This window comes from Hypomesus nipponensis, chromosome 4 (assembly GCF_054491055.1).
Source record: "Hypomesus nipponensis isolate SF chromosome 4, ASM5449105v1, whole genome shotgun sequence".
NCBI classification, from domain to species: domain Eukaryota; kingdom Metazoa; phylum Chordata; class Actinopteri; order Osmeriformes; family Osmeridae; genus Hypomesus; species Hypomesus nipponensis.
The window spans coordinates 3,691,498-3,707,854 of NC_140364.1; the positions used below are offsets into that span (position 1 = coordinate 3,691,498).

At 49.2% G+C, this 16,357-nt stretch overlaps 2 protein-coding genes across 2 annotated transcripts; both read right to left on the bottom strand.

Annotated features, from left to right (window-relative positions):
- Window positions 1-152: 152 nt before the first annotated feature.
- Window positions 153-3,194, bottom strand: rplp1 (ribosomal protein lateral stalk subunit P1). The gene is made up of 4 exons (XM_084695749.1): window positions 2,975-3,194; window positions 2,177-2,251; window positions 682-787; window positions 153-277 (listed from the first exon to the last, which is right to left on the bottom strand). The coding sequence occupies exons 1-4, from the start codon at window positions 3,044-3,046 to the stop codon at window positions 195-197; spliced, it is 336 nt and encodes a 111-aa protein (XP_084551875.1). The 5' UTR covers window positions 3,047-3,194; the 3' UTR covers window positions 153-194.
- Window positions 3,195-5,566: 2,372 nt separating this feature from the next.
- clptm1l (CLPTM1 like) lies at window positions 5,567-13,003 on the bottom strand. The gene is made up of 17 exons (XM_084696291.1): window positions 12,397-13,003; window positions 12,171-12,265; window positions 11,451-11,634; window positions 11,074-11,228; window positions 10,082-10,160; window positions 9,402-9,519; window positions 9,222-9,316; window positions 9,014-9,098; window positions 8,738-8,841; window positions 8,397-8,462; window positions 8,142-8,192; window positions 7,856-7,938; window positions 7,423-7,457; window positions 7,216-7,271; window positions 7,039-7,083; window positions 6,748-6,863; window positions 5,567-6,234 (listed from the first exon to the last, which is right to left on the bottom strand). Exons 1-17 carry the CDS (start codon window positions 12,559-12,561, stop codon window positions 6,150-6,152), a joined length of 1,617 nt encoding a protein of 538 aa, XP_084552417.1. The 5' UTR covers window positions 12,562-13,003; the 3' UTR covers window positions 5,567-6,149.
- Window positions 13,004-16,357: the final 3,354 nt, after the last annotated feature.

The window sequence follows — 16,357 nt, forward strand, 5'->3', positions numbered from 1 at the left end:
TGTATTGTATTCTAATGTTTCTCTCGATTTGAACCTTTCCTCCAAATGTCCGTGTTAACGCTGATGGAGCATGTCTCTCCAGAACCCAGGGAAACACTGCACAACATGGAAACACACTACATCCAGCATTAGTAACACTCAACCAGGTATAGTTTAGTCCAACTTGTTTATTTTCGTTTGTTACAAAAACGTTTCTAGTCGAAGAGACCGAAGCCCATGTCATCATCTGACTCTTCAGACTCCTCCTTCTTCTCTTCCTTCTTCTCCTCCTCCTTGGCTGTAGGACAGAAGAGAGAGAGGGAGAGTTAACACAGCGAGGACATGACCTCTGCTTCACTGAATGCCCAAGGAACAGTATTACCTGGGCCATGACTCCTGTGGGACAGGTGTATTACCTGGCTAGTGTGTATACAGTAGTATTAGACGGGTGTATTACCTGGCTAGTGTGTATACAGTAGTATTAGACGGGTGTATTACCTGGCTAGTGTCTATACAGTAGTATTAGACAGGTGTATTACCTGGCTAGTGTCTATACAGTAGTATTAGACGGTGTATTACCTGGCTAGTGTCTATACAGTAGTATTAGACGGGTGTATTACCTGGCTAGTGCCTATACAGTAGTATTAGACAGGTGTATTACCTGGCTAGTGTCTATACAGTAGTATTAGACGGGTGTATTACCTGGGGCGTCTCCAGCAGGGGCAGCAGCGCTGGCAGCAGCAGCTGGAGCTCCACCTCCGGCGCCCACGTTGCAGATCAAGCTGCCGATGTCCACACTGGCCAGGGCCTGGAGACGGACAAAGACATGGTTACATATGGAGACTAGCCCTGGAGACACGGGGAGACTAGCCCTGGAGACACGGGGAGACTAGCCCTGGAGACACGGGGAGACTAGCCCTGGAGACACGGGGAGACTAGCCCTGGAGACACGGGGAGACTAGCCCTGGAGACACGGGGAGACTAGCCCTGGAGACACGGGGAGACTAGCCCTGGAGACACAGGGAGACTAGCCCTGGAGACACGGGGAGACTAGCCCTAGAGACACGGGGAGACTAGCCCTGGAGACACGGGGAGACTAGCCCTGGAGACACGGGGAGACTAGCCCTGGAGACACGGGGAGACTAGCCCTGGAGACACGGGGAGACTAGCCCTGGAGACACGGGGAGACTAGCCCTGGAGACACGGGGAGACTAGCCCTGGAGACACGGACACTAGCCCTGGAGACACGGAGACTAGACCACACAGGACAATCAAAAAGTCCACTACCATCCTATCCCAACAGTTCACTTAGCAGACAGTCGTCTAAAGTCATATGCATGTTGAAATGAGAAGATCTAGGCTAGACTATGCATAGCTCTAACAGTACTTTAGCAGTCAGGCAACAAACAGTCTGGATTTACCAGGCATAGTGCACACTAAAACCCTTTCAGTTTCTCCCCCCTGCATCCTCACCCTGTGCCCTCATCTCCCCCCTGCATCCTCACCCTGTGCCCTCATCTCCCCCCTGCATCCTCACCGTGTGCCCTCATCTCCCCCTGCATCCTCACCATGTGCCCTCATCTCCCCCCTGCATCCTCACCCTGTGCCCTCATCTCCCCCCTGCATCCTCACCGTGTGCCCTCATCTCCCCCTGCATCCTCACCGTGTGCCCTCATCTCCCCCTGCATCCTCATCTCCCCCTGCATCCTCATCTCCCCCTGCATCCTCACCCTGTGCCCTCATCTCCCCCCTGCATCCTCACCGTGTGCCCTCATCTCCCCCTGCATCCTCATCTCCCCCCTGCATCCTCACCGTGTGCCCTCATCTCCCCCTGCATCCTCATCTCCCCCTGCATCCTCACCGTGTGCCCTCATCTCCCCCCTGCATCCTCACCGTGTGCCCTCATCTCCCCCCTGCATCCTCACCGTGTGCCCTCATCTCCCCCTGCATCCTCACCGTGTGCCCTCATCTCCCCCCTGCATCCTCATCTCCCCCTGCATCCTCACCCTGTGTCCTCCCCCTTGTCCTCACCGTGCGCCCCCATCTCCCCCTGCATCCTCACCGTGTGCCCTCATCTCCCCCTGCATCCTCACCGTGTGCCCTCATCTCCCCCTGCATCCTCACCCTGTGTCCTCCCCCTTGTCCTCATCTCCCCCCTGCTCCCCCGTGTCATCATCACCCCTGATCCCCTCCTCACCTTGGCGAACAGACTGGGCCAGAAAGGCTCCACAGTGACGCCTGCAGCCTTGATCAGCGCGTTCAGCTTGTCCTCCTGAAAACACAAGGCAAGGTTCATTAGGATCATGCTCTCAAACAATCCACACAGCTACCACGCAATTAATGTCTCCATTAATAAAGTGGTAGACATTTCACTGTCTAGGTTCTCCTGCGTTAAATGAAACTTGACAGTGCAATGTGCTAATACATGTATAAAGAAGGTGCTTTTAACCAACGCGAGGGGGGATTTGGAATTCTGATCCGTATGTCTGCTGTCAACGGTTGTGTCACTATCCAGCACATGCATCAACTACTGCACATGGTGCGGTGAAACACAGCCTAGCTTTACTAGCCTGTACCGGCAAAACAAGTGCGCGTGTGCCCATTCTTACAGCAAACTTAGGCAAGTACGCAAACTGTCAGAGATGTTATCAACGTCACATGGACGTCTGGTTGACTAGATTTCACTGCAGCCCTCAACAACTCTCTCGCGCATTGTAACTTTCAAACAGTCAGCATGCATGGCTAGCCGGCATGACGACTGTAGCTATATTGCTAACTAGTGACAAACAAGTTTGACTCGGACACGTTTCACACGTCGCACACATTCATTTTGACAAGTTGTCATAGCCTTGGGGTTTGAGAGCTACTACTGGTAAACCTTCTGTACAGTTTTAACGCGACCATCCTTTCAGTAATAGAGACACGCTACTACATTGAGCATCGTGGGCCCGTCAGGCCGCCATTTTTATTTTCAGCGGGCAATCGGGAGACTCACTGTGACGGTGACTTCATCGTCGTGGAGGATCAGAGCGGAGTAAATACAGGCGAGCTCGGATACGGATGCCATCTTTCTGTTTAGAGGTTATAGTTACGGCGTCGGATGCCTAATTTTAGCGGTGCTAGTCGCCGGATTGGGGGCCTTAGCTTCAGATGAAGAACCGAGCACCTTAGGCACGTTAACTTCCTGCACTGAGAGTTGGCGGAAAGGGAAGGCGCGAAGGCGGGCTGTAGCTACATATAGTCCGTTTACGTCATGGTTGTGGGAGTGGTTTATGCAAATAACTTTGTCCCAAACCATATTCAGCATTTTGCAGAAGCCATGCTTTATTGAAAGTTATTTGTCTAGTTTAGAGACATATATTTAGAAGGTTATATTTAGAAACACATATTTAAATTATTAAACATTTATTAATAAACATATATATTTGTTATCGAATATGCAAATACATAAGCACAGGCTGTAAACAATATCAAATCTTTAAATACATATGTTTAGAGAGATCGCATTCTCTTTATGTGTAAAAAACACAAGTCAATGCAAGCTATTATTTCCTAGCTTGCTAGAGACTACATATATACAATTTTATATTAAATACCAACACGTAATATTTTCACACATTTCATATAAATCAACAAACTAAGACAGGCTAGCGGCATTTGCGATGGGAGTAAGGCCTACTTCTACTCACAATTTTTATTCTGTTAGTGGGAACATATAGCAAAGGCTACACTCTGCTTCATGCATCAATGTTGAACATAGCATATATTCCCATTCATTCTATTTCAACCGACAACAAGACAACCCTTTCGGCGCGTTATCATGATGCGAGGTTGATTAGCGCCCGGACGCACACAGCCAGAGCAACACTCAACTGCAGAAGGGTATGTTTCATGAGAGAAGTGCCCCCATTCACGTTACACTGGTTGCTGGAGCAGCAGTTGACCTGGTTCCCATTCCGATTAGCGTCCACCGACGCGCCTGTCGCTGCTCCATTGCAGGTTCTGCCGCTCGAGCACTGTTTCACTATCTCCTTAACTCCATCTAGACGTACAGGAAGTACTGAAACCCCTCCTTCTTTCTTTATCGCTCTGACTCGCTGACCCTGTCTCACGCTGTCTCTCTTTATGCCTCTCTGTGTGTTGTAGATGTGAGTGTATTTGGCCTATTCTCTGCATCTATGGTAGTCATGCAAGTGTGTGTGTGGGCATAGCCCAAGTTGCCAAATGTGCTAGGACCATGATCGTGTGTGGTAGTGTATGTACATTCTGACATCCCTCTCACACATTGTGACATATACATATATAGGTGTGCATGTGTATATTACTCAGGGTGTCTATGGTCGTCATGCAGGTTTCCAGGGGAGCTTGGCAGGTCTGGGTTGCCTGGTTACACTCCTCATTGGAGTTGGTGGAGCTGCACACATAGCACTTCAGCACCTCAACTGTGGACACACACATACACACATACAGACACACACACACAAACACACACAGACGGTGTGATGTCTGACATAGTCATCACAAATGGAAGTACAATTGGACTCCCTACACCATTTGTTCTGTTGTGTTATGCAGCCCTGCCCCAGACTGCTCTGTGTGAGTAATGACATCAGACGTGTGTGTATGTGGTGTTGCTTGGTGAGCTAACTTTGCACACAGCTGGAATGCTGGCTGGTCTTGCCGGTTCTTGCAAGTCCAGTTTCAGTAACACATTTCACATGAAACCACTGATAGCAGTGCATGAGATTGTAGTATTGTTGTGCTGTGCCTGGTAACTGAGATGTGGTTACATTGCACTGTGCCTGGTAAATACAGACCATTCCTTTACTCTGACCACCACAAGTATATCAGTATACTATGAACTTCAGATTATAAATTTTGGGGATGTATTTTACTCAATTTGAATGTCACTTTGGATTAAATGACTTGCCGTATGAATAAAATAGAAATGTGCTCCAAACACAATTCCAGATCAAAAGTTATGACAATCCAACTCAAAAAACATATACATCATAATTCGGAAGCATGATAGTATTAATGAATGGATGGTGGATTCCTAAAAAACAGACCCAATACAGCTGTGATATCAGGTCGCACCTGTCAGATACAGTCTAACCTGTCACCGAGAGATGTTTTACCTGTGGGGAGGAAGAGAAGGATGAGAGTAGGGATCAAGTCCATGGTTCTGGGGTAGACGACCGGCTGGTTGGCTGAAAGACTGGTTGACTGGCTAGCTGTCAGAAAGGTTGACTCGATTGCAGCCTTTCTGTCATAGCGACCCTACCTCCAGCCATCTCCACCCCATGAACCCCTGCCCTGCCCAGACAAACCAACAGGTAGAACCAGACACCTACCGTGTATGCAGATAAGTGATGTTGTGAAAGGATAACAGCAGGGTGTGTTGGTACTCACCCTACCACACACCACCAGTCTACACTACTCTACACCCCATCCTACCACACACCACCAATCTTCAGGACTTTTAAACCAACCAGACATTTTATTATATTTAAATTTCATCCTCCTTCAAACAAAAAAATGTTAAGCAAATTATGAATTTCCATAATTCCAGATAAAATCAAAACACTTCACCGTCTGGTCCCTTTTAATACTATTCCTGAAGTCATATTCATACCATTTTACACACAAAAACAAAAGTTCATAATTTCATAATCAATATCAAATATTATGGAAGGTGTTCGACTGACACAGAGAACACAGGGTCGAGTTCAGAGTCAAACATCGCAGTCCCACGTTTGGCACCATAACGTCATGGCCTTCATGTGTCAACACTGTAACAAGGTAGACAAGATCAGTCCTCATTCTGACATGCAGCTTCATGATCCTGGTGAAGACAGGCGGATGGAGGTTGTGAGGTTTGGGGGTTTGAAGAGGCTGGGGAAGGCCGGGTGGGGATCTGGGGGAGGCTATGAGGGATGGAGGGAGGGACAGATGGAGAGTGAGAGAGATGAAAGGATGGATGGATATACGGAAAGAGGGAGGGATAGGTAGAGAGAGAGGGGGACGGATTGGAGGATGGATGGACTGCAGCAGTATTCTGTGGTCCTCTGGGGGCGGGACATGGTCCCCATGCTCCAGGAGGAGGGGGGCGTAGGGCATCGCTGCTGCTGCTGGTCACCCTGGTATCTCTCCTGGGATCATCTCTGCTGTTAATCCTCGTGGTCCTTCCCCTTGGTCTTCTCATCATACGACACTCCGTACTCGTTTATTCTGGTCTTGTCCACCGGGTACAGCCTGGGGGAGGGGGGAATCTGCATGAGGTGTGTGGTACCATCTCTGGTACAGGTAGAAGAGGTGTGTGTGTGTGTGTTACCATCTCTGGTACAGGTAGAAGAGGTGTGTGTGTTACCATCTCTGGTACAGGTAGAAGAGGTGTGTGTGTTACCATCTCTGGTACAGGTAGAAGAGGTGTGTGTGTTACCATCTCTGGTACAGGTAGAAGAGGTGTGTGTGCGTTACCATCTCTGGTACAGGTAGAAGAGGTGTGTGTGCGTTACCATCTCTGGTACAAGTAGAAGAGGTGTGTGTGTGTTACCATCTCAGGTACAGGTAGAAGAGATGTGTGTGTGTGTGTGTTACCATCTCTGGTACAGGTAGAAGAGGTGTATGTGTGTGTGTGTTACCATCTCTGGTACAGGTTGAAGAGGTGTGTGTGTGTGTGTGTGTTACCATCTCAGGTACAGGGAGAAGAGGTGTGTGTGTGTTACCATCTCTGGTACAAGTAGAAGAGTTGTGTGTGTGTGTTACCATCTCTGGTACAGGTAGATGAGGAAGACCACATCGTCTCGGAAACAGGCCAGCCGGTGGGACGTCGGCATTGTGATGATGAAGGCAAATACATCATCGATGAAGGTGTTGAAAGCCTGGGGGAAACCATGGCAAACCGTTACCGTGACAACAATACTACATCAACAACTGGAAAGTCAGTCATATTCTGCATGTTGCACAAACTATGATGTCTGACTTGGTCTTAGCTGATCTGAAGTCTGAACTGGTCTGTGGTGTGAACTGGTCTGAGGTATGTTGTATTCTGCTCACCTTGTACATGAAGGCCTTCCAGGGAAGGTGAGCCACAGACTTCAACTGGAGGAAGAAAACAAATAACCAGTCAATATGAGCTGGCATTAACATCATGCAGCATAATACAGTAAGAGGATGGCAGAGTTAGCATTAGCATGATGTAGCATAACACAGCTCAGCAGATAGCTGATGTACCTTGTAGTTGACGAACAGCTGAGGTAGCATAAATAGGAACCCGAATGCATACACACCTGTGACGTCACACACAAACACACACCAGCTGTCAGAGACCAGCTAGGCAGAAGCCGGCACATAACCAACGTCTGTTGAATGAGTGTATGTGGGCGTGTGTTTCTACGTGTGTATTTTTGTGTGTGTTTATGTGTGTGTGTGTGTGTTTACCGTTGACTAAACTGTTGATTAGCCAAGAATACCAGCTGGAAGAAAGGAATGCACATAATAGCGTTTATTACCATCACATCTGTCACACAGATAAAACACCCACACCCACCCACAGTAGACACCCACACAATATGTGACACAGTAGACATTGTCACTGAGGAGGAGAGGAGTGAGTGTCCCAGTGTGTCTCTGTGTCTGTGTCTCTGTCTGTCTCTCTCTCTGTCTCTCTCTCTCTGTCTCTCTCTCTCTCTGTCTCTGTCTCTCTCTGTCTCTCTCTGTCTCTCTCTCTCTCTCTCTCTCTCTCTCTCCTTCTCTCTCTCTCTCTCTCTCCTTCTCTCTCTCTCTCTCTCTCTGTCTCTCTCTCTCGTATGTCATGTCCCAGTGTGTATGTTCCAGTGTGTGTGTGTGTGTGTGTGTGTGTGTGTGTGTGTACCTCTTGTATCTGAGGAAGACCAGGGCGTAAACTGCCCCTCCAATACAGAGGGGGTAGAGCAGGTAGGACAGGTACCGCATGGCCTGCAGAGACAACACACACCTGGGTTACACATTATCTGCCTGGGCGCCTGTGCATATACATGTGTGTGTGTGTGTGTGTGTGTGTGGGTGTGCATGCTTGTGTATTTACTGTATATGTGTATGTAGAGTGTGTGCATGTGTGTATGTGGTGTGTGTGTGGTGTGCGCGCGCGTGTGTGGTGCGTGTAGCATCATGACTTGTACCAGAGTATCATATTCCTCAGTCCTTCTCTCTGATTCGTCCAGTTTCCCAAACTGTGGAGACACAGAACGCATCATCACAGTCTGGACCAATCACAGGCCTCCACACCAGGGAGGAAGGGAAGGAGGGGAGCAGAATGAAAGGATACAGAAGAAGGGAAGGAGAGAAGGAAGGGAGAAGAGAAACAGAGAGGGATGGAGACTGAGACAGACAGAGAGGGAGAGAAAAGGAGAGAGACAGAGTGAGAGATTATTTACCAAAAAGGAGGGTTTCAGTCCTTTCCAAAACACCTGGATCTTGAGCGCTTTCTTCACCTTCCACACCTGGACTCACACACGCACGCAGAGAAGAGGAAAATGCTAATGTAATGGGATTATGAGATGATACGAGATTATGGCTGTGGGGGTTTAGGACACTAGGGATTATGAGAGGTACAGAGCAGGGATTAGGTCTCGTGTGGACGCAGTTAATCTCAAATTAATCTGTCTGCATCTGATACGTGGCCAACACTAATCCACCTTGGGCTCACTGCCCAGACACCAGATACACCTCCTGAGTGTGTGTGTGTGTGTGTGTGTGAGAGCATGTGTGTGTGTACCTCTATCATGGACCCTACTCCAGCAGGGATGAGCACCAGTAGACTGGTCTGTTCATCAAACAGGTAGAAGAAAATCACTATGGTGCTGAAGCACCTCCACAGCACTGGGACCACAACGACACAACAAAGCGGTTACTATGACACCCACACAAAACACTCAAGTACATAGCCATTGACTCAATAGCTTTGCGATTCAACGGCCAATCATTTCATTTGGAACTGCATGACGGATGACCATGTCCAAAAGCAAGGACTGTGATTGGCTGGCTGACCCACCTGCCTTGCTGGACATGCCCACCATGCTCTTCTTTTGCTTCCAGAAGCTGATGTCATTCTTAAACGCCAGGAAGTCAAACAGGAGCTGGACAGGAAGCAGGAAGTAGTCATTGTCAAACAGGACGATGGCTGTTTGTCGATCGCCGAACGACTCATTGACAGGCACAGCAGATTACTCTCCCTGGTTAGTACACACACACACGCTTACATGGAAGGCTGCTACAAAGAAGGTGAGAGCGAGGAAGTAGAGGTTTGTGTCTACAAAGATGCCTTTGATCTCATCTGCATCCTTCTCTGTGAACCCTGAAACACAACAGACGGTTAGCTACCGCACACTCCTCCCTTCTGTCTGTGTGTGTCTGTGCGAGTGTGTCTGTGCGTGTCTTACCAAACTGCTGCAGAGAGTAGACGGCATCCTGCATGTGTATCCAGAACCTCAGTCTTCCCAGAGAGATGGTGTCGTACGCCACAGTGAGGGGCAACTCCACACTGCTGCCGTTGATCTCCTGCAACACCGGCTTAGCAGTGAGCTAAAGACTAGGACTTGGTTAGCACACGGAGCAAAAGATCTGGGCCGGGTTAGCACACAGAGCTAAAGAGCAGGCAGTGTGAGTAAGCACTCTTTGGAGTGAGACCTGAACAGGGCCTATACAACGTGTTCGACCACTAGGGATAAACCCGGGACTTCCTAACAAATAATCTAAAGAAACACTTTTGCTCAGATGAATCACAATCATGACCAGGATTGAGGAGTTTAACCATGAGTGAGCATCAACCAAAATGGTTCAATTGAGAAAATTGGTTATGAAGTTTATTTCCACTTTAGCTGGCTTAGCTCACTAAACTTAAGGCCCAGACATTAAAAACTAGGGGCTCTATCTCCACTGTGAGGCTAGTCAACCTGGCTACAAGCTAATGGTTACATGCTATGGCTAACTGCTAAATGCATTTAATGATACTGGCTATGTGCCATAGCTACAGGCTAATGGTGACATGCTATCGCTAACTGCTATATGCATGTAATGATACAGGCTAGGTGCCATTGTTACAGGCTTCAGGCTAACGTACCACAAGGTCTTTCACTCTGTTGCTCAGCTCATCCACAAACAGCAGGGGCAGGTAGACCATCCTGCGACCACTCTGAAACCTGCAACACACACACACACACACAATATAATTTTGCACTTGCACGTCCTGGTATGTGTGTGCATGTGTGTGTGTATGGGTGTGTGTGTGACGGTTGCTAGAACACATTTCAGAAGTCAAATATAATTTGAATAATAAAAAAGAAAAACAAAGAATGTATGTGTCATATGCACAGGTACTCCACTCACACACTAGAGCCTGATGAGGTCTGTCCTTAACCACTGATCAGTTAACAATAATGAAAGATTACAACTAAGGATTAGTTTATTACTTTTATACTGTTTGGAATGCTCTGAATATTATAACCCATGTCTCAACAATACCCTGCTATGTTAGCTCATGAGAACATGGAATGTCAGGGCCATTTCTAGGAGCCCTATCTAAAGCCTCAACAAAAGTGATCCTGAAATGATGGGTCGTTATCGAGTTATGCAGAAGCCTGTTAACGACCATTCATTTGAATCAGGTGTGTTGGAGCAGGGAAACATCTAAAATGTGCAGGACAGGGGGTCCCCGAGGACCAGGGTTGAGAACCACTGATCGAGCATGGGGCGTCCTCTTTCTGTGCTTGCAAAGGCTATGTTGATGGTCATCTGACGTTTCTTGAGAGTAAGAGTAAAAACACCCATATTGTCATACTATTTAACTGCCCTGATTCCTGTATTCATTGTCCCGTCTTCTGAGATGCTCAACTTGTACTTGGCGATTCATCATTGACTTGGTACTTTCACAGCAATTGGGTACTATCTGATACGTCTTATTTGTAATATACAAACTATATTCAAATTTGTAATGGGTGTATGTGTGCAAGTGCATGCATTTAGTGTGTGCTTGGGTGCGTGTGTGTGCGTATGGGCATGTGTTTCTTAGTGTGTGTGTGTGTGTGTGTGTGTGTGTGTGTGCATGCCTCTTACACTCTGAGGTAGCGGTGCACGTCACTGGGGAGGGACTCCTTGTCGAACCGGAAGTGGTCGTCGACCACGTTGAGGGTGAGGCGGGAGCGCCAGTGAGAAACAGGAAGGTCTGAGGCGGGGTCAACGCTAGGGGGCTTCTGGTTCTCCTGCTCCACCTGACACACACACACACAATGTTAGGTTCTTTTTGTAAACTGTAACAGATCAACAGAACATTTTTCTGAAACTGAAATACATAGATACGTTACACAAAAAACAAAACTATATTTCACAAAACCTGTACAATTGGACAGCTATGGGTGGTGAGCTAGTGTACTATACTAGTGTACTATCTCAATGCTGAGCTAGTGCACTAGTACCCTAGGTAGGACACTAACCTGCTCGTCTCCTGAGATGAGGCTGACCTCGGCAGGCTTGGGCAGCATGTAGGTGGTGAGCTGGGCCACAAAGTGCACCTGTCTGGGGTCCTGCCACGGAGACACGCCCGGCTTGTGGAGGAACACCAGAGCATACAGGGTCCCATTGTTCCTGGTCTTCTTAGGAAGGGTTACATTCACTATCCTGGAGGGGAGAGGTTGAGGTGGTTAGAGGAGAAATGATTGAGCAAGTCTATCACCTGACCAAACTTACACATGTTTGACTTAAGTTGAACGTTTTTAAGTTTCAGTTATTTTCTCAGTGTACTGAAGTTCCCAACGGTGACAATTTCTGTTCATTAATGCGCTTCTGCCTCGCTTGTTTGTTTAGCGTTGATCATCGACGGACACCGCACGATAGGGTCAACTACTGCGTCCTGTCTAAACACAAGCACGTCACCACATATGCAGCTGGACAATGTGGGCCCGCTGTCCCCGTTAGTGTTGGAGGACTGGATGCACTAACTTGGATTAAACACCAAAAACTACCGTTTTAGGTGCCAAATTGTAAGTCTAATGGCCACATCAACATAGCTACAGTGTTTTAACACTTGTAATAGCTCAGCTGTGTACTGGAATACACCTTGCTCGGGCATCGGACGCGGTCAACTTATGCCAATTAAAAATATTTCCGCGCTGTCTGAGCAAGCTTGTGGTCCATATTCATTGTCCAAGATTTACCTTTCAAACTTGGCGCTGACATCGAAGTCGTCCGCCTTTAATATGAGGTTGTGGCCCCCGTCTGCGTTGGGGCGCAGAGACGTGTAGATGCTTAACTGAGGAGAGGAGAAACGGGGGGGGAAAGGAGTGTAGAGGAGGGAATTCAGATGTCAAAACCATGCGCCCAAACGTCTACACTAGTACCAGTCATTCTGCAATCAAAGCTAGCTAGACTTTATTTAATCACCTGGAGGCGAGGCTTCTCTGCAAGGAACGGAAGGATGCAGTTTTCTCCTCGCGGGTTGTCGCACGGTTTAGTGTATACGATACCGTACATTACCCAACATGTGTGCAACACGTAGACAACAAACACCCCGACGATCAGAGTGGTGAATGACGTCTTCTGAAACATTCTGGCGGACTGGCAGATCGGCTGGCGTGGCTAGCTTACCGAGCTAGCTGCAAAGCTAAACCCAAGTAAACACAAAACAAATGCGACGACAGACTGGTATCGGACAAAAATGAAATAAAAATTGAAAGCAGATTATCGGGACTGTCTCATTGCTATACTACTGGATTGCCTCATAGCTGCGGCGTCGCTTGCAGCTGTGTGAGTTGGATACGTTGGTCCTGCAGTCTAGCTAGTCCCGCTATTTAACGCTCATTTTAACGCCCCGGTCCCTTCATTTCTCTTACGGGTCAAATTTCCATTCGAAAACATCCATACCCCTTACGCAGATCGCTTTGTTCTGACAATCATCCCAATAATCCATATACTGTTCGAGCTAGACGCGTGCCATGGAGAAGCTGTCAGATCACTTCCGCGATTGGGTTCCTGGTCGAATCTTTGGGGAAGTGTCCAACTGCGGTTGCGCAGATGGACCATCACCGTACGAAACAAAACGGAATATTCATGACCACGAGATGGCGCAACCGCTCCACGTCTCAGACAGACCACGCACAGCCCCCCGCGGAGACTTTCTGCAGTTTAAAACTCGTCCGGAGAAAACAGTCGATCGTTCACTAGTGTGTATTGGTAGCACGACTCTTCTCAATAGGCGTTTAGGTCTTCTTATAAGAGGGCAGAATCCTTAACATATATATTTTTGTTTTATAGACTATCTAATATTTTGTATTCGATTAGAGACAGCCTTACTGAGCAAGAAGTGTTCGCTTCCCTCCCTCCCTCCCTCCCTCCCTCCCTCCCTCCCTCCCTCCCTCCCTCCCTCCCTCCCTCCCTCCCTCCCTCCCTCCCTCCCTCCCTCCCTCCCTCCCTCCCTCCCTCCCTCCCTCCCTCCCTCCCTCCCCCCCCCCCCCTCCCCTGCCCCTTCGTCTTGCCTTCCTCTCCCCTCCTCTCCCCTCCCCTCCCCTTCTCTCCCCCGCCCCCTTTCAACAGAGCTTGTAAGTGTGTTGGATCAGTCCAAGCCTTGAACACTTTGTACAGGTGTTTCCTGTGCACCAGCACTGTAGTCCTCTGTCGTCTGTGTGTGTGTCTGTGTGTGTGTGTCTGAGTGTGTGTGTGTGTCTGAGTGTGTGTGTGTCTGAGTGTGTGTGTCCACATATTCAGCACGTGCTTCATGTTGAACAGTTACACACACAGAGTACACTACAGAACCATGAGCATGGAACAGAAGGGAGGGGCGAAGAGAGAGGGGAGAGGGAGAGAGAGGGGGGGGCATAGTGAAAGGGGAGAGGGAGAGACAGGGAGGGGTGTGAGAGAGAGGGAGGGGTGTGGGAGAGAGGAGAGAGGGAGGGGCATAGAGAGAGGGGAGAGACAGGGAGGGGTGTAGGAAGAGAGGAGAGGGAGGGCGAGGGGAGAGAGCGAGAGACAGGGAGGAGTGTGAGAGTTGGGAAAAATGAGGACAGAGAGAGGAGAAAGGGAAAGGAAAGAGGCAGGGGAGTAGAGAGATAGATGTGAGTAGGAAGAAATGAGGACAGGGAGAGAGAGAGGGAAGGAGGGAGAGGGAGGCAGGGAGGGAATGAAGACCACCAGTTATTGATTTTCTGCTTAAAAACCCTGATCTGGAGGCTGGTGGAAAGAGAGGAGAGAAGCTGCTTGAATGAATAAGCAGCCTGGCGGGAGGGAGGGAGGGAGTCGCGGGGAGAGGCCGGGGCTGGGCAGCGAGGCCGGGACTGGGGAATAGAGGCTGGGGTGAGAGAGGTTGGTGCGGGGAGAGAGCCTGGGGGGAGAGAGGCTGGGGGAACGAGGCAGAGGGAGAGATCCTAAGCTGGTGGAGGGAGGCTTGGGGAGAGTCTGGAGGAGAGAGGCTGGGGTTGAGAGAGGCAGACTGGGAGAAAGAGGCTGTGGAAGAGGCTGAGGCCGGGGGAGAAGCTGGACCCCCAAAGAACTGTGAAAACATGAACAAAGCAAACCTGTTGACCATTTTACACACAGGTCGGACTCGCTTTAGTGTTGATCCAAACCACAACAACATCAACAACAACATCAACATCTACAGCAATAGCCAAAATGTCTCTCTATGTGTGTCTGGCAATGAGACCCCAGCAAACTGACAGTCTGACAGCTGTGTGTGTGTTTGCGTGTGTAGCTGTGTGTGTGGGTATGTATGTATGTATGTCACTGTGTGTGTGTGTATCCTGCATGATACCCTTGTCTCGTCCTTTGATCCTAATGACATCAGCACCTTCGTCCACTCAGTATTGAACATAAATCACATCTGCGCTCCTAAATGTATGGGCGGGCACCATCTATTCTCATCATATTACCTTCTGGGTGTGTGCGAGTGCGTGTGAGCGCGCGCGCGTGTGTGTGTGCGTGATGGATGCCTGTGTGCGTGCGCTTGAGTGTGTGAGCGTGTGAGTGGTGGGAATCAAAGAAAGAGAGCATATGAATTTCTATGACCTCTTCTTGACAAGGGAACTGCTTTACTTTTAATTGAAAGTGATCAGAAGTGTCATATGAGGCTGGTGGCTGGCAGGATGGCACCCATACATCCTCACACACTGCCCTCAATGTCACACACACACACATGCACACACACCAACACACACACACAGGCAGGCATCCATCACACACTCACGCCAGAATCCAACGCTTCACTGTGCGGAAAGGAAAGTCACCTTGATACACAATAGTCAGAAACTTCAAAGCTTCTCTCAGTCCATCTCTCTCTCTCTCTCCTCCTCTCCCTGGTACTTACTCTCTCCTCCTCCTCCTCCTCCTCCTCCTCCCCTCGCCCTCCTCTCTCTGCTCCTCCTCCTTTCACGCACGCGTCGGGAGGGACGCGGATGACAGGAGCCTCATCACAGCGTCAGCTTTCGGCAGCTGGTGAGGAGAACGGGAACCAGGGGGGCGGGGGAGGGGGGGGGGGTGGGACCATCTGCAACGGAGTGGTGGGGCGGCCATGAGAGAAGCTCCAATCTGCGTTAACGCCAGCCAGCAGGGAGAATGGAGAGAAAGAGAGGGATGGAACGCAGAGGGGGGAGAAAGGCTGGACAGAGAGAGAGAGAGAGAGAGAGAGAGAGAGAGAGAGACAGAGAGAGAGAGAGAGAGAGAGAGAGAGAGAGAGAGAGAGAGAGAGAGAGAGAGAGAGAGAGAGAGAGGGGAGATAACGGAGAGAGGAAGGGGGAGAGTGAGTACATGTGCAGAGAGAAACAGCAGAAACAGTTGTCGTGGGAGGATAACTTGGTTGTCTGTCAGATGGGAGAGCGCCAACATTGCCGTTGCAGTTGTGTTTGCTGTTGTAGATGTAGTCGTTGTTGTTTGGTGGTTGTTGTTGTGTTTGTTGTTTGTGTAGTTGCTGTGTTTGTTGTTGTAATAACCAACCAGCATGGTTGTAGGCCTGTAGTCAGTCAATAACATGACATTGTTGATATGTATTCAGGTATGTTACTGCTTTCTTTCTAGCTTTCTGCCCCCCCCCCACTCATACTAACCCCCCACTCACTCACTCACTCACTCCCACTCACACCCCCACCCCCACCCCCCACTCACACATCCACCCCCCTCACTCCCAAACACCCACACACCCCCAATCACCCCCCCCCCCCCACTGTCACACATCAACCCCCCCCCCCCACACACTCACACACCTACAGTCACACACACTCACTCACTCACTCACTCTCACACACGCCAGGTCAGACAAGTGCCCAGCCAAGCAGTGGGGGTCCTTCTCCTCTCAGGACAATCACCCAGATCACCCCTGCTTTGATCTTCACCATGCCGTCTCCATAGTCAGGAGAAT